At 36.9% G+C, this 26,408-nt stretch overlaps 1 protein-coding gene across 1 annotated transcript; it reads left to right on the top strand.

Moving 5' to 3' along the window:
* The first annotated feature begins 655 nt into the window (after positions 1-655).
* Positions 656-25,729, top strand: LOC137399493 (probable nuclear hormone receptor HR3). The gene is made up of 9 exons (XM_068085629.1): positions 656-793; positions 6,035-6,120; positions 6,801-6,942; positions 13,157-13,286; positions 17,083-17,177; positions 19,487-19,717; positions 21,493-21,597; positions 22,587-22,703; positions 24,868-25,729. The coding sequence occupies exons 1-9, from the start codon at positions 766-768 to the stop codon at positions 25,116-25,118; spliced, it is 1,185 nt and encodes a 394-aa protein (XP_067941730.1). The 5' UTR covers positions 656-765; the 3' UTR covers positions 25,119-25,729.
* Positions 25,730-26,408: the final 679 nt, after the last annotated feature.

Raw genomic sequence — 26,408 nt, 5'->3', positions numbered from 1 at the left:
TGGTCAATTGCCCATTGAAACTCGAATGTCGACAATCGAATATCCATGAAAACACATATCTCACAGCAACTCAATGTCTGTATAATTTCAGACCCGCATTATTCGCACAATGGAAACATAGTGTATACAACAGTATACTATTCTACAGCCGAGATTACATAACTGTCATATATTCACATGATGTCACAGTCAAAGTATTCCGCATATTCTGTTATTTTGCTGGCGCAACAAAGTTATGAAACTATTTTAGTAGCTGTTGTTTAGTGCTTTTATCTAGAGACACAAAACTTTAAAAACAAAAATTAGAATATGAATTTCCTAGCAATTCTTGGCATATTCGCATCAATTACAAAGTATGACAGTTGTTTATTTGTAAAAAATTCCGTTGAACTTTGGTAAAATAATTTGATCTGCCAGGTGTTATGTCGAGCCATATTAAGTAACATCATCATGTCAAGGTACCTTGATGACAGACATAAATTGTAATCACTACCTTCAATAGCATCTTCAAAGAGGTCCTTGGTTTAAGCAAGCGAACTCGCTGCATATTTGCGCTCAGAAAATGATATCCAATTGGCTAATAAATATGACAGGCTCCGCCTTTGCTGTGCTTATTAGCACGTGGGAGTAGTAGAGACTGTGACTCTATTTTTAGGTTGCAGAGTGCCTGGTGTGAAGTACGAGAGAATTTTCATTGACTGCTCAAACTTGTTAATAGCTGCAGCAGTTAGAAAAAGACTCTAGTAGGAATAAGAAGGTGGAAAGATGAAGGCAGCACCATCAAACATTAAAGGTTGGTGACATGGCATATCTATCTAGCTCTTTGGACTACAGTTGCCTTTTGCCAAATACTCAAATAGTTGGTTATAACGCATTTTCCTCGACTACATCAGAAATTTGTGAATACGAACTTTCAGAATAGTTTGGTTTGAAATATGTATTTGCAAAATATTTTGTTTGCAATCAAAATAGCATAGCATAACCTAAAACACATGTACAAACTCAAGGAAGGTATTCACTTTTGCAAGACAGCAAAATTGTGTAACCCTTTTTACAAGTGGTACTCAATTTTACTTATGATTGCTCTGGCATGTTATCTGGCAAGGGGCAGAGTATTAGAATCATAGTTGCTTTTGTTGAAGTATATAGAGGAGAATCTTTAAGTTTATTCTCATATTATACATCCTTAGAGCTAAGTGTATATATTTTATAGGGACCTTATATTGAGTGATTTTAACGTATCCTTAAAGAAGGTATGCTTAGCTAAATCAAATGAGGGAGACCTATTAACATTCAAACTCGAAGCATACTTGTTCAGTAAAGCATACATAATCTCTGAATAGCTTGGTATTAACATAATTGTACCTGTATGGTAATTAATTTATCCACACAAGCTACTGACTATAACAGATTCTAAACCATTCATAGTTTTATATAATTAATGGAAATACGGCCAGACTAAATAGCCTACAATTATTCTAAGGCACTGAATAGGTCTTTAGCCAGAGATTTGTTTACTCTAAAAGCAAATATCAGCTAACAACACATCTCAATAATGCAACACATACAGTACGCCGAGAGCATAGTCTCTGTACGCATAACTCTTGCGTACGTACGCGTGGGTACGTGTACCTAATGGCCCAGCATGTAGCCGGTCTCTCCATCCTTAACAACCAACACTCAAAGGGTTTAGGGCACAGAATCGCGATATTCTCACAAATGTACCACGGATAAGAGGTCTTGAAACGCAAAACCCGCTTACAATGTTTGAGTCGCGTTATTGTTGATTTAGGTAGAGATGCTGTTAGATGAATCTTACGTGGTCCTCACAAAACAATAGCTTCCTCTTCTAGTAGTTGTTAATTTAATGTCTAATCTAATAGATCCACATCCAGCTCTTGTGTCTTGCCTCTTAAGTACTTGGCCCACAATGCCATTAGTGTACATCCGAGCCTCCTCTCCACTTTACACAAAATTTTCCTTGGCATAATTCCTTTACTATACGCTATGAATGAGAGGAGCAATTCATACTTAGATAGATGTGATACGCGCTACTGAGTAAATACTGATAGCCCACTATTGCCACTCCCACATTCTCTCATCCGCGCATCCGCTCACAAAATACTTCATCTGCTATAAAACCATTAGCCCAATATTAAACTGATGGCGAGCACGTAATGTTTATGGCTCTTAATGACAGCATCTAGCGGAAATAGACGCCATCTATTTGAGCCAACCTGAGAAAAAAGGAGTGTTTCATTTTTCTAAGTTTCGTGCTTTGACTGTGAACTTTTTTACGCTGAATGGAATGTTAAATACTATATATTGCCAGCTGAACAGCCTTGAAACCCAATACTGGAGTGAAGTAAGTAATGGAGTAAAGCAGTCAACAGCCATTCCATTCAGAAAAGTCCCACAACATGATTAATTGTTTTTGCTAAGGTGGTTCTGCATTACCCTTGTGGTCAGACATCAATAACAGATGAATAGTTAGTGTGGTTGGCCAGGTTGGCCTGCGGCATCCCTGAGCAATTTTAGATCTTTTGATTTATAATACGTAACTTTTTTCTGTAAGTTATACTTTGTATGATGTGTCGATGGTGAAACCATTTTGGAGCCCTAACTAAAACACAACATAATGAAAAATAGAGACTTCAAATGTTTTTGGTAAAACCAGTTTACTACTTAACGTCTCCTTAATGAAACGTGTTAGTTCTGTTAGTTCTCGAGCTAAACTAAACTTCACACATTTGGCTAGATCTGCAGTTAAGCTATTAGCTGTTTCGTATTAACTTGTTTGTTTGCTAAACTGTGACGATTTGTGGTCAAAACATTCCCCTACGCAAGAGCAAGAGCCAGTGGTGGATATTGAACTCTGTAACCAGGCAGTTATATTTCAAACAGTATTTAACCGCCTCTGTTATCCACTAGCCGATAAATTCCTGCATACATATACAGTTACAAATGACTATATAGGTGCTGCAGACCACTCATATTCACATCACCCATTTGCTACACAACGCAATAACTGTAGCTTGAGATCCTTCACCCAAGCATGATATAAAGTGGGACTATGGGACTAAAGCCCTATAGTCCCATTCGAAGATAAACTTACACAAAGTTTTAGTTGGTCTTATCAAAAAGTATCGCTATTTTTCTGTCACTCGCGATTGTTTTTGATGTTTGAGATGATCTGACTGCCAGGATGTTTCTAGATTCACATTGAAAAAGCTTGATCGCGGTTTAATCGATCATATCAATCAGAAGTGTGATTGTGATGCCTATAGAGTTGCGAAGAGACTGACAGAATAGAAACGGGTAACACTGCAACTTAAACTCAATAGCTGATATCAACTATCGCAATGATAACAACTAGGGACGACATTCCGCAAGTGTGTTTCTTCTGAGCATTTTAACCGTGACCAAGTTTTGTCAATTTTAATCTTGAAACATCCTGGCAGTCAGATCACCTCAAACATAAAAACAACCGCAAATCATAAATATACTGATACTTTTTGATAAAGTCTACTGAAAATTTGTTTAAGTTCATCGTTAATAGCACAAATTAAAAAACGCCGCTCAACAAAATCTCGACTCCAAGCTTAGCAAGGCAAGTTCTTGTAACAATACTCCTTCCTCGTAATCGCAACATTGCGAGACATACCAGAGGTTTGGTTATCTAAACACGATGACCTCTTCTAATTTGACATCTGCTGCCGATTGCGGCTGCCAAAGGAATGCGTCATATTGTGGCTCAAGTTTTGCACTATTATTGGTATAACTATCTTGCAGATGACGTGAATGATGGCCGCGTATGATGGTGTGTCTAAGATAGCCTGTCAGAGCCTGCATAAACACCGCTAGACAGCCAACATATATAAATAATTCGCTTTGTATACAAACAGTAGATACTGTGGCAGCGGTCTGTTGGTTTTTTTTTGTCATTTTTTCTCATTCAATTTAGAAGGAAGAAAAGACATTGAGACTGCACTCGGCTCCACCCTTGACCTTTGCAGCATTTATTAGTGTAACCAATGTTGGTGATTGGTTAAGCCAGGCAAAGAATTTTTTATTTTCCATGCAGTCATTGAATAGTAGGTAAAAGTTAGCTTGATTTCAAGCCAATAGGATGTTCTGGCAATATAAACCTAAGGCTAGGTCATTCACTAAATTTGTATGCACAAGTTCCATTTGATCCTCTTACTAGTGTGCAGAAAAAAGATAGAATCAGTTATTTTTGTTATCTTTAAAAGTTTAGCAAATCTATAGATGCGGATCACATCAATGTGCATCTATAAAAAACTATAGATTTAGAGTCTATAGCATTCTAAAAATTTTTATGCATATAAGCACATTGCACCAGAAATGTACCATTATTTGATCGTCTTGATCTAAACAGTAAATATTTCTGGCATACTGGTTCCTACACCTAAAACTACGAAAGTCAGGTTTGAACACTCAAAGCAGAGATGTCTCTTAACTATAAAAATATTTAACATATAGACTACGACAGGAAAAAATCTTTGCACACATGTTCAATTCGATCATTAGTCGACCAGTCAGCTTATTAACCAGACAACTCGCCAACTAATTTTTACACCGACCATAAATGTATGCAACAGCTGGAATAATAAAAGTATTTATTATTAGTGAGAAAAGTGGCAGTTGGAACAGCCACTACAGCCTTGAGATTTAACTACCAAGCAGCTGTGTCCAATTACATGTACTTTTACAGGACTCCAACCAATAGCGCACGTGTTTAAAAGATTGCTACAAAAGATAACAGCTATCATTTTCCAGTCTCTATGGTCCCAGCTGCTAGAGTCTGCCATTTGCTTTTAATCAAAACTGTCAATAGTGTGTAACCACTGTAGTTTCAGCCTTCTCAAAGCTTCATAACCTAGACATGTAGTATCAGTGCTTGATTATGTAACACATGGAATAATAATGACACTTCTCATGAGGAAAGATTAATCCTTCCGGTAAACTGTGAATGAGGTGGTGAAATACACCATCTTGCATATATTTGAATTAGGTGCTGTCACTATTATCAAGCATTTAAATCTATCCATTAATTAGTTTTGGAAGCAAACTGTTAAATACCGTGGGCAAGTTCTACAGCCAGCCCAAAGCGTCAGCGCTGTCTGGCAGCATTCATCGAGGAGTCTGTGTAACTTAGTTAGATTTAGATAGCCATCAATATAGCCAATGGCCGCCAAACACTAGCCCCCTTTCCCTCCTCGCAAAATGGATTAATCTAATCACGATCTATTTTTAGATGACTTAATGCAAAAACCTATAAATAATTTTTAGCTTGTTATCGTCTCTACGCATCTTCTCCGCAAAGCGCTTAGCAAAGCAAAAATACCCCGTTCGCTAGCCGTGAGCAGCCTCGAGGCGTAGCCACTTATATGCCATTCAAACCTTATCCTAGATGAATTTTTTAACTGCCACGAGTAGTTTTTGATATGAAACATCAATAACGTCTGAACAAATTAGTGTTTATTAGTATTATCTACTCTTTACGCTGCCTACGCTGCCGGCACGCGAGCTAGCACTAATTGCTATAGCGGTAGTAATAAATACGAGTTAGTAATTAATGCCAGAAGTCCGTGTGTATCATATTCCCTCTTCATACGCTGATGTTGCCAATGATGCCATGCGTATTTCCCTGCTCTTTATGTACTTTTGCAATCAAATCACACTCTGCCATAATTACTGAGCAATCAATGCTTCTTCAATCAAGTCTAGAGTAGAAGGTAGCAGTTGTAACAACAACAGTGCACTCTCGGCAGCGTTTGATTTCTCTAATTACTCGACAGCAATGTCTCTTCTATTCCTAATGAAGAGAAGAGTGTCTTTGTTTTAAGGAACCGAGTCAACAAGATGTATTTCCTGATACCACTCGGTGAGGCGGTCCTATTTGATGCTGTTGCAGGAATTGCGTGTCTTATTGTGTTTCTAACTGCTTCCGTTGTTACCTAACATAACTGAGCATTGGAATGTGTTTATGAATTGTTTTCTCTTTCTATAGCTGACATAGAGGTGATTCCTTGCAAGGTCTGCAGTGACAAGTCTTCTGGGGTTCACTACGGGGTCATCACTTGTGAAGGCTGCAAGGTAATGTGTAATTTTTACGCTTCTTCCATATTTCCTTCTCTATTAAAGTCAGTATTTAGTTCAAATATAAATTCAGCTCATTCCATTATTCTAAAACAACGCTTATAAACAGATTTGTTTAAAAATAATATAAATCGATGACCACTGCAAGTTGATTGCGCAGATTGATGTACAGATTTTTAAAAACAGACATGCTTTTACATCAATTGATGATATCAGCACATGAGGCAGTATTTCGTTATCGATATTTAAAATGTAATCAATACTTTTCAAAAGTACCTTAGCTGGCGTGAAGTTGAAAAATTAGCTTTTGAGTTTTTTTGTCTTTCTATACTTTTGCATTATCGTAACAACGTGATTAATTTTTTTGATTAGTTTTTAACATGAAAAAGCAGGACTACTGCAAACAGCGTCAGCCAATAAAAATACTTTTGGCGAACACCAAAATCCATGCCATAGCGCTGATGCGATTGAAAGCATTTGCCAAGCACATCAGTGCCCTCAACAACACTTGCATCACTTGGAAACATAATCAGAAGTTGCTGATCCTAACTTGAAGAATGTTTTGTAGCGTAAAAGCTAGGGAGTATATGGTCTCATGCAAAGCATTTGTCTAGTTTTCTGTTTTCGAAAAAAAGTTGTTTGTCATTCTCAATGTAACCTATAGCTCTTGCTTGCAGGGTTTCTTTCGAAGAAGTCAAACCAATGCTCAGAACTATCACTGCCAGAAAGAACGTTGCTGCAGAATTGACAGACTGAGTAGAAACCGATGTCAGTATTGCCGTCTGCAGAAATGTCTCTCTCTCGGAATGTCCAAAGATGGTAAACACATATGATTAATCCGTAGACAACTGTACCTAAATCATCAAATAATCTCAGAAATTAGAGCTCATTATCCATGAAAATTTTAATTAAATGGGTTCCAACCTTGCAGTTATGACAGGTTCCATTAAAAGTCTGGTCGACTGCATTGTCTACGGTTAGAGAGTACTTCCAGGCGATTATTAATAATTTCTGAGCTGCATTCATCATTGGTAACAATCAGGTTGGCCAGCGGCTTGCCCCTATTAGCTTCGACGAGATTGGTCACTTGATTTTTTTTCAGAGTACACTTGCTCCATCTATCTTGTCTATCAAACACCAGCTTTTTGCTGCATTCTCTCAAGTCTGCCAAGCACCTATCTGTCTATCAGCAATTATTATTATCTTTGTCTGACTTGCATTGTTACACCATACATCCCGCTGCCTCTTCTGTCATCACCCATGTCATCTGCTACAGACTAAGTTTAGGCATCTAGTAATACAAGAAGGAAGGAGTCTTAGGAACAGTTCAGTCTCTGATTAGGTTTGATATCAAACTGTTGGTTACACAATTTGATGCCTTGCATCAATGCAGACAATGATATTTTCTAATCATGCTGTTGGTGTCATCGACACTGGATTCAACCACTCGGAAGCTTGTTTTGAGGTTTTTTAGATCAATATCTCTCATTGGCAGTCGTGTTAACTATTATTATGCCTTCCGATTAGCTATTAAAACAAAAATTATTATTATGTCATTCGAGATCAAATAAAAATATCGACCAAAATAACTCTAAAGATACAACTAGCAGGAAAACTGTACAACTTAAGAAGGCACTATTGAAAACTACAAAATTAAACAAACCAAGGTAAAAAACCTGGCAGAATCGATAGTTTTGTGCCGTCACTGAAACAGCATCGATCTGTGTAGCCCAGGTTTAAAAACAAACTTACTCGAAGTTTTTGTAGATTTTATCAAAAAGTATCGATCCTTTTCCATCATAAGCGATTGTTTTTTGATGTTTGAGATGATCTGATTTCCAAAATGTTTCAGAATTAAAATCTGTAAAACTTGATCGCGATTAAAACACTAAAAAAAAAACGTTTAAATTGATGTGACTAGTTTTTATCGCTGCGATAGTTGGTATCGCCAATTGTGTTCAAATTGAGGCGTTACGCGTCTCCATTTTGTCGATCTCTTTGCAATTATAGATCTCATAATGACAGTTTCACTTGATCTGAAAATTTTCATCGTGATCAAGTTTTATCAATGTAATCCTGAAATATCCTGGCAATCAGATCACCTCCAACATAAAAAACAATCACAAATAATTAAAAAAATACCGATATTTTCTAATGAAAATTACTAAAGAGTTTGTGCAAGTTTAGCTTTCAGAGTAGACCAGTGTTGGAGCTGCAAAGTATTAAACCAGGGTCTTAGCGTTGCTACTTGGTTAGTTATCAGATCTCCCAGAATGCTTCAGTAAACCAAAGTTTTTGCTCACCAGACCACAAATATTGCACTTGAGAATAGCCATTTACAGTTCTAGTGACAACATCATTGCCAATAGCTTGTCTTGTCAAGTACTACGACACGACACGGCTGTTTTTTCACATTCCCATCATAGGCCCAGTTGAGTCTGTCAAAAATGTGATTAATGAGAAATGGGCTTTGTGAAGTTGTTTTCATTTTTAGTAAAAGTGCATGCATACACTCTCATGAAAGCTTAAATATCGATTAAACTTTTCATCAAAAACAAAAACATGTCTTCTCTGATGAGGACCCAGACAAGCTGCGTGTTTTGAAACCAGCTGATGCAGAGGCTGAGCGAACCGACGTACTTTGGCTTTCAGAGTAATTACTTGTAACTGTACCCTTTGACGACTGGCATGCCAAGACAGGCTCTTCGGCAAAATTTATTACCTAAATCCGCAATAACTGCCTGAGTTAACAACATTATGAAGAAGATACCTATGTTGTGGCTGTTCTATATTGCATAACTCTGGCTTGGTGGTGGTCAAAAAGATCTTTTATTACCTGCAATATAACATAGTCGGAAACATTGGTGTCTCTCATGAATGAGTTCCCTAAGCTGAACAGTAATAGAATGCTGGTGACTCTACTTTAGGAGTCTAGGAAAATGATCTTCAGCTTTTACCATAGGCTTTATTATGCTATAAAACTCCTTAATAGATAAGCAGGAGACAAGGGAGATAATCCTTACTTTATTTCTAGTTAAGACAAGAGAGATAACTTACAATGAATTTTTTCAGAACATGGTCACAAGGTCATAGTTACATGACATTTATTTTCTTTTAATATTTCCAAGCAGCTAAACCTAAAACTAGATATTTCAATAGTATGTATGAAGGTTTTAAGCAGCACAAAAGTAGTTTTGCTGATAGCCGTAATCTAATGCTCACAGGCTAGCAGGAAGAGGGGTTGCGGCTATCAAGTCAGTGCATTATATATAGTTAGATGAAAGCCTTAGAGCTGATTGATGTAGTGATTGAGATAAGGCACATTCCTTACATTCCTCTGTCTTGTATTAACTCCTCTGATTCACTATTCATAAGCCTGTGATTAAATACTTGAAATATAGCCAACATATACGCGCAACGTGCGCTTCATCACACATGGCTTTCTACAAGCTTCTTTATGACACTATGTTGTTTTTCTAAACATATTTTTCAAATAGTTTATAATCAAATGATTGAATAACAAGCATCCGGTTGAAGCTATAAGAACCTGTCCTACTAGAAAAGAGCAGTTGAAGATAATGGTGGTGGGAGATTTAGTATATCAACTGGAGGAAATTTAGCACAATTGAGACAGTACAACATAACTGAGCAGAAAACTGTGTACACCCATTTAGATCTGGATGTATAAACTAAAAACCAGCGCTATCTCTGAAGTAGAACCTCGAGCTACAGTTGATTTCAGTTACAGTGAGTGATTTCCACTCTAATATTTGTTAAGCTTGTCTCTCCTTCACAATTGGAAAATCTTGCCATGATATCAGTACAAAGTACAACTTTCTTTGCAAACAGTCGCAGCAGAGCCACGCAGTGCTGATAGAATGCTCTCTCGACGCTTGCTTATTTGCTTAGACTCTCTGGGAGCAAAGAGTGCACTTTCGTGTTACACATGAAACGCTCCCGTGTAATATGGAGAGCTCAGCGAAGCTCGGCAGGACTTGTTCTCGAACATCGAGCGCTGAGATCAAGTGGGTAATACTCAGGTGATTAGGAGCTGTGAAGGATGATCGGATCTGCCAAGACTTTGTCAATATTTGAGATGTTACCTATTTGGGCCTTGGACCATTTCCTAAATACAAAAATAATCAGAAATATCAACAACGGGAGGCTTACTGAAGATATTACATAAATCTCCATATAGATAAGCCTGACAGACATACAATAGCGGTGTTGTCAGTGAACAGTGGTAGGGTAGTTTCTAGGCCCCTTTCTGTTATAAGAACTCAGCCAAAGCTGGGCCTTTTGTGCAGCAGCCACGCTGCTAATTAAACAGAAAAGTCTGCGTGCCATTCCACTTTAATAACTTAACTCGAGGCATATTAGATTGATGAGGAGACCACAAAAAGGGGAGGAGAGAGTGATGTTTCCAGACTATTGCCATACAACCTGAGCAAAGTTACGATGCAGAGTTATAGGAAAACTTAGCAAATTTGTGCATGAGTCTGAATTGAAATGCTTTAAAATATCGCACCAAGCACGAAACAGTTTTTAGTGGCAGTAGACACCAACTCTGCCAGTTTTAGTGGCAGTACACCACCAACTCTGCCTGTCAGTTTGTAGTAGTAGTAGACTGCTAACTCCGCCTTTGGAGTAGTGAGATTTCATTAGCTCTTAGCTAACTAAATTGATACTAACATAACTTTCAAAGTCTGTTTTTAATCTAGAAGACTAACTCAATTCCTATGATATCACTGGATCAATAGATAAAGTACATATTTGATTAATTATCTAGTGAATGTTATAAAAGTCAATACTGAGCGAAGGCCGGCGTCCAATAAAATGGAAGCTACATTGTCGTTGTTAAAGATGGCTGAGCTAATTCAAGCAAAAGCGGTTTCATGCGCTCATCATCTCATCTTCCCGTTGGTATCATTACGGATCATTAAGTGAGCGTAAATTTAATTAAGAAAAGTAGCTTTATGGGAAATGGGATAGCTGAAATAAACCTTGGCGTTGCCTGTAATTTGATAAAACAACAATCACTAGCATAAGATATGCTGAGAATACATAAATATTATAACAGTTGACGAAGCACATGTCTTTTTTCAGCGTCTGTTTTTGACAGCCTCTGTTTTTAGCATCGACATTCTTTTAGATATCTTTGAGCTGAAAGAAAAACATACCGCTATGGTTACCAGGAATTATTTTCTGTCGTTATTCTATATCTCACCCTGTTGCAACATTAGCATCGTTAAGATTCCAATCACTACTGTGATGTCACAGATGAATACGCGCGACCAGCTCAGCGATATGTCACCTATTTCTGATTGAGTTTGGTTGCTGTAAAACTTTTCCGCTGCTTCGATAGATGCTCTACCGTGCATAATCGAAACGAGATTATGGAAAACTGCGTTTTGCTTAGGGAATTGTCTACCCAAGAGTATAGTAAATGAAGCCTAACTGACACCTGCTAGCACTGACCACACTATGCCAACATTAGTTAATTTTTATATCGCAAGTATAAAAATATAAGAGTCCTTTATGCTCTAATGTTCATATATCTAACAGACATCTATATCTTCTGGGATGATTGCATCGTCTGCGCCTTAACTCACGTCTGGGTACCTTAATCCCAAGCTAGGAAGGCACTTTGTATATCGTGGATGTGTGACATGGCAACCGGCCATCTTACATTTAATCAATTGCACTCCACCATGGTGGGTAAATAGTCAATACCAAACAAGTTTCTAATAAATATCATGTAGAACCATTTATTCATTTCGCTGTTCTTCTAAGGCTATTATGACATATTGTCTTTTGGCCTCTGGCAAAATAAGCTTATATAGAGCTCATATAGAGCCTCTTTAGCTTTGCCTATTTGACAGCTGATTGCTTGGGTGAATATCATAGAGAAGACAGCATTGTCACAAGCTGCTTATCTGATATACCCATTATCCCTTATTTATGTGAGGTTACGCCTCTGTCATTGTACTCTCTTTGGCCAGAATCGGTGATAATAGACAGTCGGACAGATAAGAAGAGAATTCATTAGAATTGTGCAAAATGTACTCATGCTTTATGTTGAACGCGAAGCCGACAGGCTTAATATTCTTTGAGTTTGACTGTAAAAGAGCTGAACATAAGGTCAAAGTTCATTCTCAATCATGATTTCAACGAGATAAGGAGCAAGTCTAGTAAATACTGGCTCTTGCATGAATGAACTGCAAGTATTTATGTTCACAATAGAAGCTTTCAGTGGTTAGCGCCGAGATGTCCACTCATATCTTCCATCTCGTTATCTTTCTCACACACTCATCTTCTATTTATACTCTTTATAGCTCCTTGCCATAGACTGTTTACAATTCGACTATCAAGTTTTTTGCAGCCAAATCGGAAAACGCATCAGCGTCACCATGACAATAGCTAGGGTTTCAGGAGGGCTGAAATAAACTGTTAATTTGATAATTTGCAAGGTTTGATCTCAAAGCATGGAATTGTAGATGTCTGGTTTTGTGAAATGAAATAAACAATAACTGCTGCTCTGTTATCATTCAATATGACAATAGGTTTCTAGTATCCACATATCTTATGCTTGACTGGCCGAGATCGTCTAGATCAGCTAACAGTGAAATCACTCTGACCTCCTCACATTACTTGACTAGCTGTTTCACAGACATGAAATTCGTGTCTGATTTCTCAACAACCTTTACCCGGTTTACTTTGCACCACTCAACCAAATTGTAACCAAAAGTTTGCAAAAAACTTGCTGTCATAGAGTTCTGTCTTCTGTTCTGAGAGGTAAATTTTTAGTGGCCTAACTTGCTATATTGTAGATCTCACTCTAAACTGAGACTATTTTGTGGTTATGACAGTTTTATAGTTAAAGTATTCATGTGAAAGCAAATGCTTTAATATAGGTAACAATCATATCTAAAGGAAGGTTATTGTGAATTTTAGAAGTTGTGTGCCCATTATTTTGTGACTGATTTCCCATGCGCAATGAAAGATTTATGGAGTTTTTGGTTTCCTGTTGCAGCGGTGAAGTTTGGTAGAATGTCGAAAAGGCAAAGAGAAATGGTACAAGATGAGGTAAAATACCATAAAAGAAACAGAAGCAATAGCAGCGACTCCAGCAGCTCGGGATCGGACACAGATCTGACTGACTCGTAAGTTCTAACAATCGGAAACTGACTGTAGAAAACTTTGGTGGCTAACGCGGGACTATTTGATACATATTTCAGTCAAGTGCTCAAAACTTACAAAATCAATATGCTAAACGTTTCTCTCAGTAATATAAATAATATAAACAATAAAGGATAATATAAACAATAAACGATGATATAAATAATAAACGATAATATAAACGACAAATGATAATATAAACCAGCAGCTAAGAAAAGTTACTGGCAACAAATATTTCTCAGAATTCATCAGTGACCATTCATAAACCAGCATTTTTAATGCTTTAATCATCAGTTCATTCCTATTAGACATTAATCTTGTTTGTTGCAAAATTCCCGGCATTACTCTAGCCACTGGCGAGAAGATGTTAGATTATGTGGTGCAAAGTTATCGTCAGGATAATCCGCTTTCTAATGAGTTTTTTCCCATCAGCTAATCTCTGACAAACAAGAAGAGAGATATTCTTCAAAAACTGTTCTTTTGGGATTTGTCTCCCTTGAACATAAACAAGTTTTTCAAAGCTTTTGAATTCTTTGAAAGTTTGTGAAAAATTGCTAAAGAATTACACACAGACACAGATGGTTATGCAGACAGATCTTACCAAATGACAAAACGGAACAGGAAGAGCACTGCCATGCGTGAGATAAATTTAGTAGGGCCTTCAATAGAGCATTCAATTCAGTTAAATTGATTATAATAAAAATGGTGTCAGTTGTCACCTGTATAACCCTCAGACCCAGGATGCTTGTTTGCATACTGCTGATAGTATCTCTACCCAGTCCGGTCTCAAGTTAGCGCCTAGGCTATAGAATGCTTATTATATATCGCCGCGACACATCTGACAAGCATTCAAAGCATTTTCTATGTACAATTTAAATAAATTAAAACAATTAAATGTATTTTCTTAATTTGCATGAATCCTGTGGCTTATATTGGCATCTCATTAGACAACCTTGAAGACCGCGGAAATAATGAATTATATTTTATATTATATTATTTATTATTTATTAATTATATTATATTTTGTCAAATTTTAATATTCGATGAGATCTCTGTCAAAGGCTGACACACTACTAGAGGTCCCACTCACGCCTTTGAAAGCTCATACTGCACGGGTTAAGGACCACCACTAGTTGATTACAGCTTATGCCTCTTGTTACACATGCTCGTCTAGATAATTACTGGTTTGGCAGGTAAAGAGAGAGCTACCTGCATTTAAAATGCTGTCATGTCGCACACACCTGACAAGTGTTGTCATTATAGCAAATATCCCAAGCGTGCACAAACACCAAACACTAAATGTTATAACTAGCTGTGATTAGTGTCATTTACTGATGATGCTTCATGTCTGCTCTTGTCTCTTTGTAATCTACGCTAATCTTGATGGTACACTTTTTCTATTCTAAATATTAAATCTTTGCTCATATGTATCGCAACAAATTCCACATGCCTTAAATGGAGTTGTGATGCAAGACTTTCAAAGTAGTTTACTAAAACTTAGACAGTTACTAAGCTGGCCAACCAAAAAACAGTTTTCAAGTTTCGGTTTTGGATTAATTGGATTATGCTAGAAGGTAGCAGCTCAAAAAGCTGATCATGTATATGATGCCTAAGCGCAGTTATTTTTATATGAAATCAGTGTTTTTACTGGTTGTTTATTGTTTAATACTATGACTATTTTTAATGACAACTGTTTATTTTTGTTAGTGGCTAAGTTAATAATTGCTATTGTTTGTTTTATAACTAAAAAATGTAAAAAATGTGTATGTTGCTAATATGATCAGCCAATAAGAAGACGTCGGTTACTCTTAACTTCAGTCAATGAAGTACAAGCTGCTAATACATTTAGCCAATGAGAAGTTGGTTGTCCAAAATGATTTTGAACAAACACAAGTTATGCAGACCTTGCACTAATGTGGTTCTAAACGCACAACTGTTATCTCAGCGCGGGGCCAAACACCAGCGCTAGGCGTAGTTTGTAACTAAAAGAAGTACGTTGTCGTGGAGCGAACTGAAAGTTAGGATGCCTTGGAGTTCTATAGCGTTCAATATTCACTATTGTATGAGTAAGCAGTCATGTGCTTCAAATGTTATTCAAATTGAAAATTTAAAGATTTTAAAACATTTGATTTTGCAATATTCAATTTCAAAAAATTGAAAACTGCAGCGATGTTATGAAAATTCTTTTGTTGAAAAAATTGCTATTCCTCTTAATTGTCTTTGAAAGGTTGCTCTATAAACTCTATAGCCAACTTTTTTGTGATATTAAAGGCTGCAGCAGACTACTAAAACAGAACTGTCTGTAGAATAAAACACAAAGATTGTTCTACTAGCCTCACTTACAGCTAAAAAATAAATTTTAAAAGTCGAAAGGTAGCTAAAAGGCCGTTTTGCCAACCTCATGATAAGGAAGCTCCCAGCCACTGTCTTACCATTTTCAGACTTATCCCATCAGGTTGGAAAAGTTGCGACCATTCCAAGGACTTTGCACCCACTTAATCAACCAATTAATCTACCTGTCAAATATATTTTGTTGTCGTTAGTTGAATCACTCTGCCATACGCTTTACTGCTTACCAATGTTTACCACCAGTTGGCTGGCAATCTTCTGGCGTAGCCAAGAAATCCGCTTAAAATCGATATTTTTCAAAACAAATAACGTATGCATAACTTCTTTTCAAATCTATTTTTGAAGCCAGTTTGCAACAAAATAGTAAGCTTTTTGGTGATGATAGTGCCGGAAAACTAAAAAAGCAAATAAACACACACAACTTGGGTCAGGAGATCTTCACTTCCGAAAAAGTATTAAGCATACTTTTCAGAGATATTCATTTTCTCATAAAAAGCGCATATTGCATCAGTTCACAATAAAAACCTTTGGGAAATTCGAAACCTTTCCTGTGAGAAGGACTGATCATATTGTAGTAATTACAAAAGGATAGATCAATGGACAGTGTAGTGTTTGTGAGTGCGTGATATCGGAAAGAAAGCTTTAAAATGTTTATACATTTTCGCATTCTCTGGATAGTTGACAAACTAATGTGCAGGCCATCTCGAAATGAGTGACACATGAATTAATGTTGCGGTATATTCCTAGATACGACCAGCTATATATATACATACACCAGAGTGGCAGTTTAACCACATGCTATCTGAATTATACAATCAATCACTCTGGGGTATTATTGTGAAATGCTCATGACAGACCAGCTATGATGCTTTGATGAGAGCACAAACACATCTCCTGCCAGAAATGTGACTAAATTGACATTTTTGTAATGCCTGTGAAATTGTTACATTTTTTGTATTTTTGATGCAGTGAGATGAATTTACTTGACTGTCACCCATCTCGCTGAGCAGTGAGTGCTTTTGCTAAGATGTTTTATTATTGGTTTTGACATTTTAACATAAAGACTATAAATAGATTAAATCTATTTAAATTTTTCTCGCTGTTGGTAGAAACAGTAAACACTGCTTTTCATTATGTCAAACCAATAAAAACCTGTGAAATGACTCAATTTTAACTTTCTTAATTGATCCACTCGCCTACATAATTCCGATAGCCTGTAGGCATGACATAAGAGATACTCTATGTTTGTATTAGACACCAAATCTTGACAAAATTTCTCAATTTTCCCTTTCAGAGTCATGTTTGCTATAGTGAAAACAAACTTGTCTCATTTTTGCAACTGAGAACTTTAATGTATGCAGAAATTTTATACTTTACGCTAATCACATTTCCTACTGAAATTAAGTGACAGGAAGTGGCTTCACATTGTAGAGACAGCAACAACTATGGCTGCATAGATTCTGAAGAACTGTTTGCTGACCAGCTGTTGGAGATTACAACACAAGTCTTACGAGCCGATGACAATGGTGAGAAGCTAAATAGACATTGTAGTACGCGACAGGTTGCTGATGATGCCGATTTGGAGTTGTGCGCACATTGAGTTACCGTGTAATAAGTGTTTTAGTGAACATTCATATGTTGTGGATTAATACGGCACTTTGTTAAAATGATAAGGAATTCTACTCTAAAGGTCATAATATAACATCACACTTTCGAAATAAGAATAGTAATAGAATAATAATAATAGGAATGACTAAAATGTGGAAAATGTTTAAAATGGAATAGCTTGCGAGGCATTTTCTTGCACATCATTTGCAATAGTGTTTTCATCTTTCACAAGCATGGCACAGTCAATGAAAAATTGCAAGTGAGACTCGGTAGACTTTCAGGTTTTTGCTGTTTCAATATACCTGACATAAACCCCCAGATTAGTCACATTATGGAAACGCAGAGTAGGAGTTTTGCACATAACAGCAACATAATATTATGTCATCATCTGTAATAAATAGATAGTCTGGTAAACCAACAGTGCTCACCAACCCAACCAATACCGCCGACGGCTAACCAATTTTAACGACTATCATAATTTACTACTCTCTCTTTGTCAACCAAGCTTCTCTAAATTTACCTCTGTTTTGTATAATTTATTTAAATTCATGCAAACAAATAAATTTTCAAAGTCTTGGTATGTACGCTTTTTAGGAAGCCTGAAAGTTTTGGTTAGTTGGTAATTATGGTATTCATTTCGCCGATGTCTTGGATGGATGAGATTTGGTTTATATAGCTGACCACTAACTACTGGTTGGATTAAATATCACCTCTCATTTCAAAGGCTCCTCTGTAACATAGACGGAAGGATTGTTTTGCTGGAGTAGGCAGATAAGGGGTATTAAATACCTCAACCGTCTCCTATCAAATACTTTTAGATCAGAAGCAGCCTTTTTCTCCATCTTAGCTATAGAATTAGTACTGGCTGTAACCAGTAGCTTTCCAACAACACCAAATATTTCTTCCAGAGATTTTAGTCAAAACCACAAATATTATCCTTCATCTCGGTGGTTTGCCTTCAAGAATGTGGCTCTAAGCAAAATAGTTTGCAATGTGTTTAACTGTTATGGAATTGTCTTCACTTGTTATAAAAAAGACCAGCTCTGCTACTGATGATCATAATAAAAGAACTTTGTTTTTCAACTTTCAAGTAGATTATGAATGCAAGCATTGGGCAGAATTTAATAATGCTTATGGCGTTATTCATGTCTTGCAATGGCTAAGGACAGTTGATTGAAACCGTTAAGACTCTCCTTGAGAATTTCTGAGCAAAACCTGTACTTACTGACCACTACTGACCACTTATAGCCTCAGGTATTCTTACAATTTATAAAAAAATTTGCTAAAAGTGTTTGTAAAACACAAATTATTTTAATAGAGATAGTTGGGCTAGCGGTTAGATTGTGGAAAGATATCCATGTGCGGAGGGAGAGGAGACTTTGCTACTCTGCAACTTCCGAAAAACCTCTCCAACATGCACTCATATTAGGTGGTAGCCGCAAGTGCAAAGTCCTTCCAAAGGACTGAACATGATTACAGCTTTTTGTATAAGTTTTTGATATGTAACCAGTTAATTACTATGTTCTCATCGCTTCATTTATCACAAATCCTTCGCACTGTTTAGTAGGCTATTGGCTAGAATGTCAAAGCCAATTCTATATCCCAGAGATATAGGCAACTAGAACTTTCATCAAGTGGAGATAATATGGTTTTGCTGATGCTTAGAGATTAATGATGAACTTACACAAAATATTTGATAATTTTATCAAAAAGTATCGATATTTTTCTATTATCTGTTTTTAATGTTTGAGGTAGTCTGACTGCCAGGATGTTTCAAGGTTAAATTAACAAAGTCTGATCACGGTTAAAATGCTCAGATCAAGAGATAGTGCAATTATGAAATCTATGGATTCAAAGACGCTGCCAGAATAAAAATGCGCAACGCTGCAATTTTATCGCGAATACCGATAACAAATATAGCAGTGATATCAACTAGTGATGTCATTTCGCATGTTCTTTCCTTCTGAGCATTTAACTCCAATTAGGTTTTGTCAATTCTAGTCTTGAAACATCCTGACAGTCAGATCACATCAAACAAAAGTAAATTGCAAATGATCAAAAAATATCGACACTTTTTGATAAAGCTGCTAAAACTTTTGTATAAGTTCATTTTTAAACAGTTTACGAATTTATGGTCATCTTTTAATACTCATAGACACTTGCTGACACAAACATAGACACGTGCTGACATTTTCACATCGCTTATTTTATTCTTTGGTTTCCATAGACACTCTAGCAAATCTGTTGCTGCAAGCCCAGAGCAAAGCTTACTACAATGATGAGCTCCTTGACCTTTTGACCTCCGCAGAAGATATGAGCAAAATGAGCCAGCAGCAGTTTTGGCAGCAGTTCTCCGAAAAAATGACAACTACTATTCAGCAAATCATCGAATTCTCTAAGCTTATTCCCGGCTTCACGGAACTGAGCCAAGACGACCAGATCATGGTTCTGAAAGGAGGTGAGCATTGGGACAACATAATTATATCAAGGCTCTGTTTGATGTTTAAATAAGATGCTGCTGCTGCTTAACCAGCTGCTGTTGGTATTCTGGTGACTTCTAGCATTAAACTGCACATCTATGGAAGCATTACTCAAATTCTTTCTCACGCAAGCATAAGGGTACCTGCACAATACCAGCCCACTCCTTTTGTTTGTCGAAGGTAAGCTTTAGAGGCTCAGTGTTTTTGCAGATATTTGCCGTTGGGTCAAGGTTACTGTCATTTGTTTCAGTCATTAAAAACTCATTTTACTATAGGCTTTGCGTGGAATACTTACCTCATCTTGCGCCTTGCGGTTCTCCCTTTCGTGGTCTTCATCTCATTATGTAGTCCTTAGCCTGGGCTCCTATAAACATACCTAGCCTCTGATTCCTAAATTGTGATGACATCATTCATTAATTTAATGTTAGTCTGCTATTGTACTGACCCAGCCAATCTAGCCCGTGACTTCATGCATGGCCAGTAACTGGAGTGAGTGACATCAGGAATGGAGACATATATGTCATGTGTTGTTGATGAAATGATGAGATATGTCTGTATCCGTACGCTGGTGCCATCGGTGCTTGAGCTCTGCAGAAGTGCGTTCGGCTTTCATAATAACTATCTTTAAATGAGAGATCATTGACTTTTCTGATTTATTTTCTTGATTTTTGGCATCTTCAGTTGGCTTGTGAGTGGCTGTATTTAATTAGCGGGAGCAACTATCCGTGTCTTACTTGTACGTTCTATTTGATGTGATTGCACAATGTTACAGTGGGTTACTCTTTCTAAAATTAGTTAAAAATTGCGATGAAATTGATGGCGCTAGTCAACTCTGCATACCAGAAAACATCCTACAAATCAACTGGTGGTCAGAGCAGAGCCCTAAATGTTCATCGACTAAAAGTTTTTTTTAAGGTTGTTCTCTCATCATCCCTCTTTTTTGCTGCATATCCTCAATCTTTTATTAGTTGTTGTAGAGTGGTGGATAAAACACCCAACTAATATGTCAGGAGACATTTTATACACTTCCAGTCATGAGAAAAAGTGTTTGTGTCATTTCGATTTTTGTTATGAACACGTTTTTGCTATCAAAGATGGTAGTACTCCGCAATGAAAATGAGTTTTACTAGGCGAATTACTTGCTAGCAATAAGTAAGCGTTGGTAATGCGTAAGTTGAATTTAAGATCCAGTTACTCGACTCTTTTTACAATGTCTATATTTTGTACTTTTGCGCGACTTCTTCCTTGCTGTCCTAGTTTCTTACCTTTGATATCATGATATGCAACTCTTTCAACACCCCCAACACAAAACAACACGCTTTAGTTTTTGTTAAATCTTGAATGATTCGAAGCAGATGAATGACTAGCGTTGCCGAGTTCCAAAAGGATTGGTTTGCCAATCAAGTTTGTTTGTACTCTTCGGTTTACCCTAATCTTCTAAATGCACATCCTTGTTTATTGGGGAATCGAGCTTATTTAGAGCTAGAGACCGCTAATAACATATGGCAGCCAACTTAGCAACAAACAATAGCAGGGCGATGAGCTAATAACAGCTACAGCCAAGTTACCATATCTGATAACTATTCAACCGCATCCCTGATTCCCAAACCATATCTGATTGAAATGAGCCATGACTTTAACGACAAACCCTTACATTATTCAACCGAAGAGCATAACTTTTTGTTTTAGTCATCTCAACTTCCAATCGATTTTCATGTTTCAACACTAAATATAGCTGCGAATTTTATTTTAGCTGGATACGAAATGGTAATTATACATCTGCTATGGACCATCTCCGTGCTCGGCTACCAGCTACCAAGCTCTGAGCAAATCGGACTAGAATTGATGGCTGAACTTTGTAAGTAAAGGCTAGGGAGAGAGTTTACCAACTTTCAACCTTGCTGGTTGGAGGGTTAATCATAAATGAGCCTCCCGGTTGCTCATTCACTATGGGTCCACTGTGTTACATATGTTAACATATGTAACACATATTTTAACATATGTAACATATGTTAACATATGTAACATATGTTAACATATGTAACATATGTTACATATTTTTCCATTGTGCGGAAGATGTGGATTTAGAATTGTGCGCTAGTTGACTTACCGTGCATTAAGCATTTTATGGAGATTCCTCTATTGCGGATTACCGCGGACACTTTGTTAATGGTCTAATGAACTCTGCACTAGAGGTCATGACGCACTCCTGTCTCGTCAAATTGAATTAAAAATAAAGTGTGGAAAATGTTTAAAGTGGAATAGCTTGCCCTCGCGGCATTTTCTTGTGCATCATCACAGGTTCTGTTTCCACCTTTTACAAGCATGAACCATTTGGTAAAAATTTGTGAGTAACCAAACCTGCTTGACTTGCAGGTTTTTGCCTTTTTCACATTGCAGATGATGCAAACTTTCGAATTAACCACCTAATAGAAAGGCTGTAATTCAAAATAAGTGTGGGTGTTTTCCAAATCCATGTTTATTGACTTTACCATTAATTGGGGTTGTTCTGGAGGTCTAGCCACTTCAAACTAAAAGCACATATCTGAGATCAAACATAATATCAAAGTAGTTACTGATTATTGAACTTTTTAAAATTTGAGTGTTTTACCGGTGTTAGTAAGGTTTTTAGCTATGTATATCACAGACCAGAAAGGGCTTTGCCATAGATAAGGAAGATGAGGGCATCACATGAGCATGCTGGTAGGCTATTGAAATAAGGAGAATTGTTCACATAATATAGCCAAATTTGAGGGCAGTCTCCACTGTGAGACACTTTGGCCTTGCTGCCACCGCCCATGACTGTCGGATATGGTCTGTAATGCATAGCTAACATATTTGTTACAGCAAGTGCGGAGAAAGTGATGGTAGGCGCCACGATTGATCTCCTTCGTATGTTTGCCTCTCTCAAGCTGACTGAGCGAGAAATCGCCTTGCTAAATGCTGTCACTCTTTTCCAACCTGGTAAGTACAACCATCTTTTCTTTGCTGATTGGTTATGCGCTGTCTTTCCATAATCTTTACTATAATAAGAGTTGTGTATGTCTATCTGTCTGTCTGTCCAGTCGTTTAAAGCCACGCTTAGAGGTTAGAAAAAAATTACCCCATGCAGGAACCCAGCCCTGTAATCTGCATCACTTGACCACCTCTCCATATATAAGAATAATTGTGCCCATAGTTATTACACATGGTGATCTCTCAAAACACACGGGAGTGCCAGCGTCTGTGTCCGCCTATTTGTCTGTCCATCTATTCGTCTGTCCGCAGTCACGCTCTGAAATTAAAAAAATATTAGTCTCGACAAGAATAAAACTTACAATTTAAGACTCTGTAGACTGAAACTCTACCACCTGAGCTAATCAACTGCTATGCCAATGTTCAAAATAATTGTGGAGGTAGAGTTAATTATTACACCTGGCAATCTGCAATGGCGCACACGACTGCCAGCGTACTGATAGTTGATAGTGTTACAGTTGTAGCTTTTTTGTACGAGCTTTTTCAAAAATGATTTACAGATGAACTTTATACAGGAAAGTTATTTGTAACCGTACATGTAAGTTGGATGTTTGTATCTGTATCGCATGTAAAATACAGACCGCAGTTGGACGCCTACATGTGCAACATGACGAGCACTCGTCGGAAACCCGAACCCCGTTTATCTCGTAACTACATCAAAAGTAAAATTTCAAAAGAATTTCAGTTAGCAGAACATTCCTGAAAATATCCCCGAGTGTGCATCTGATAGGAAATTTTCGTTCTAGCATCAGCTACTTAAGCCAGCAGTGGCTTTGTCAGGGATACTCGCTATTGTCTGCTCATTGATCATTCACAATTCTTATAATAATGGGCAGATAAAATTCCACGAGCACTTGGTATTCACGCTGACACGATGAACACTGACTACTGAGTGTTTTATTTCACTTATGCAAAGAGTAAACGAGTTAATTCATCTCCCATTCAGATAAGACACCGTCGTCATGTTCACTGACTGGATGTAAATAGCCGGTCTTATCGCGAAAATTGGCCGGCTCTCGCTGGTTGACTCAGAGGTCCTTTTGCCCTGCACTCGGCTGCCTCTAGTCTGCACCAACTCAACTTTTTTTATTAGCTGCCATTATGAAATCTGTCATTCCATGACAAAATTATTGCGTGTAACAACAATTTCAAAATTTTTAACAAGCTTATTGATGCAAGTAGTAGACCAGAATGAAGTTATCGTTAACCATTTGGAAAGAGTTTAACTTACCACATATGACCATTTATATTGAAAGAGATCTTTAAGTATGATTAATTTTTTACCATAATAAAAACCGAAGCCACAGATATAGATTGGGAAAAACATTACTTTGTACAGGATTTGAACTCTCAACAGTTAACTTGGCATCCCAGCACACTATCACCCACACTAATCATTGATCTTCCAAAATTCTATAACACCTATGGACAAATTTAATTTGTGTGCCTTATCGGCACACTTGATGGTCTCTCACAGCACGCTAGACTGACAGAATGAGTACAAGCTGTTACAACGTAGACAATTTGTTCCGAGCATAAACAGATGGTTTTCCATTAGCCTAAATCGACATTCGGCCAAACAGGAGACTAATATTTGCTATAATAAGAGTGTGTTTATGCGTTTGTCTGAACCCACGATGACGGTTTACTGCTCTTACAACTGCACCACTCAGCAACTCTCTAGTAGCTGAATAATTGTACATCTAGTGGAACTGACAATCTCTCATGGCGCATTGGGCTCTCAGGGTACTAGCTCACAATAGTTTCCCAAATGTAATACAAGAAGCTCCATTTTTTTAACTTCTAATCTAAGCTGAGACTCTGCTCTAATAAGTTAGAGTCAAGTCAATATTATGTCACTAAGCAACCCATAGAATCTCAGGTTGCCAAAAATAACTTCTACCAGCTGTTATGCATATTAGCAGACAAGTTTCCAGCATTCGTTTTTATTTTAATAAATAAATAAAATTGGTCTGAATAGCAATAAACAATTTTGCTAAAATATTCATATTAAAGGAAATTGCAATATTTGGCTCACGTGAAAGCTCTAATACATAACTTTTATGAATTTAAACCATACATTATGTCAGAAATTGTCTACCCTTGTTTACAGATCATTATGGAGTACAGAATAAAGATCAACTGCAGTGTCTCTACGACAAGCATTTGAATGCCTTGTCAGATCTGCTAGAGAGGACCCATGGTTCAACCGAGTACGTGAACAAAGTAACAGCATATCTCTCCTACATGAAATCTCTCAGCTTTCAGCATATGAAAACTCTCAATGACTTCAAATCAAGTGGAAATGCATCTTTTGAATTCACCGCCTTACACCGAGAACTTTTCGCGTCTCCTATGATGTGATAGCTAGCAAAGATTAAAAGTCTAAGCCCGATCTCAACAATAAATTTTATGGTAGGGCAATCATTCTTGACATTACACTACAGACTCCATTTGGATGCAATATATGTTATTAAATGCCCATATCAAAAAAATTAAAACATTTTATTTGTAAAAAAAGCGTGTGATTGGAGTTAAAAATAAATATAGCCTACTGTATACTAAGAACTTAAAAATTATATAAACAATCCGGGCCAGTATTACATCCCACCATAGATCTCCGGCGAAAGGAAGGAGCTCAGTAGTAAATCAGTTCAACAGCAGGGACCATGACATCAATAAACATTCTCAAACAATATTTCAAGACAAGCTCGTCATTCTGGAACTTGTCATAAAATATCAACTATATTAATATATGAATGATTATTTAACACAGAACTATAAGTAGCTTTTATATAAAATACAAATTCGGTATTATTTTTTTTAACTGTACAGAGATGCTATTATTAAATTTATATAATGAGGAGCTGTAGAATTATGTAGTCGTTTGTGGAGATTTCGCTTTTTATTTTTAAACTTTGGTTTTTAGCATCAGCAAACATATTTACTCTTATTTTCATTTGGTGGAGGGTGTACACATTACTATATATCGCTAAATGAGTTTTTAAACTATCTTAGAGTTATTTCTCTTTTGGGGAGACAACTTCAACACCTGCCTATCTGCTCATTTTTTTTTGCACAGTTTCAAAGTTAACTATATAAGTTTTGATTTGACAAAATGGTGAAAGCTGTATGCTGAGTTTGCTAGCTACTTTGTATAAATGTCATCGCATATGCATATTTTTGCTATTTGCATCTGGTGCTTTTGCCAGCTGAATACGCTATACTGCTGGAGTTATCAAGGCATCTATATGTGATAGAGAATATAATATTTCTGTATATAGTTGTTGCCCTTCCACCGTAAAAAGGTTTTGCTTGACTCGTTACAAATGCTAGTAGACTTTATTAATTATTAGTCACTTATGGTCGTGTAGACGGTTTTTATTCCAACATTGTATATATATACTAATACACTCACTTTTTGTCCTAAACAATGTTGTGTTTATGCTGAGAATTGCAATTAAATTATTTTCAATACTCACAGGCAAAAATCAACAATGTGCAAACTTGCATTAAGCAGTTAAGAGGCGCCATCTGGCAAATTCAAGTTGTGTTTAGTTCCCTTTGATTACACTCATAACAGCACCAGCAATCAAAATCATAAAATCATCAAACAAAATCATTTCTGTTTATGCTAGGAACTACAGACCATCA

The sequence above is a fragment of the Watersipora subatra genome, chromosome 7, assembly GCF_963576615.1.
Source record: "Watersipora subatra chromosome 7, tzWatSuba1.1, whole genome shotgun sequence".
NCBI lineage: Eukaryota > Metazoa > Bryozoa > Gymnolaemata > Cheilostomatida > Watersiporidae > Watersipora > Watersipora subatra.
This window is presented reverse-complemented; position numbering and strand designations above follow the sequence as displayed.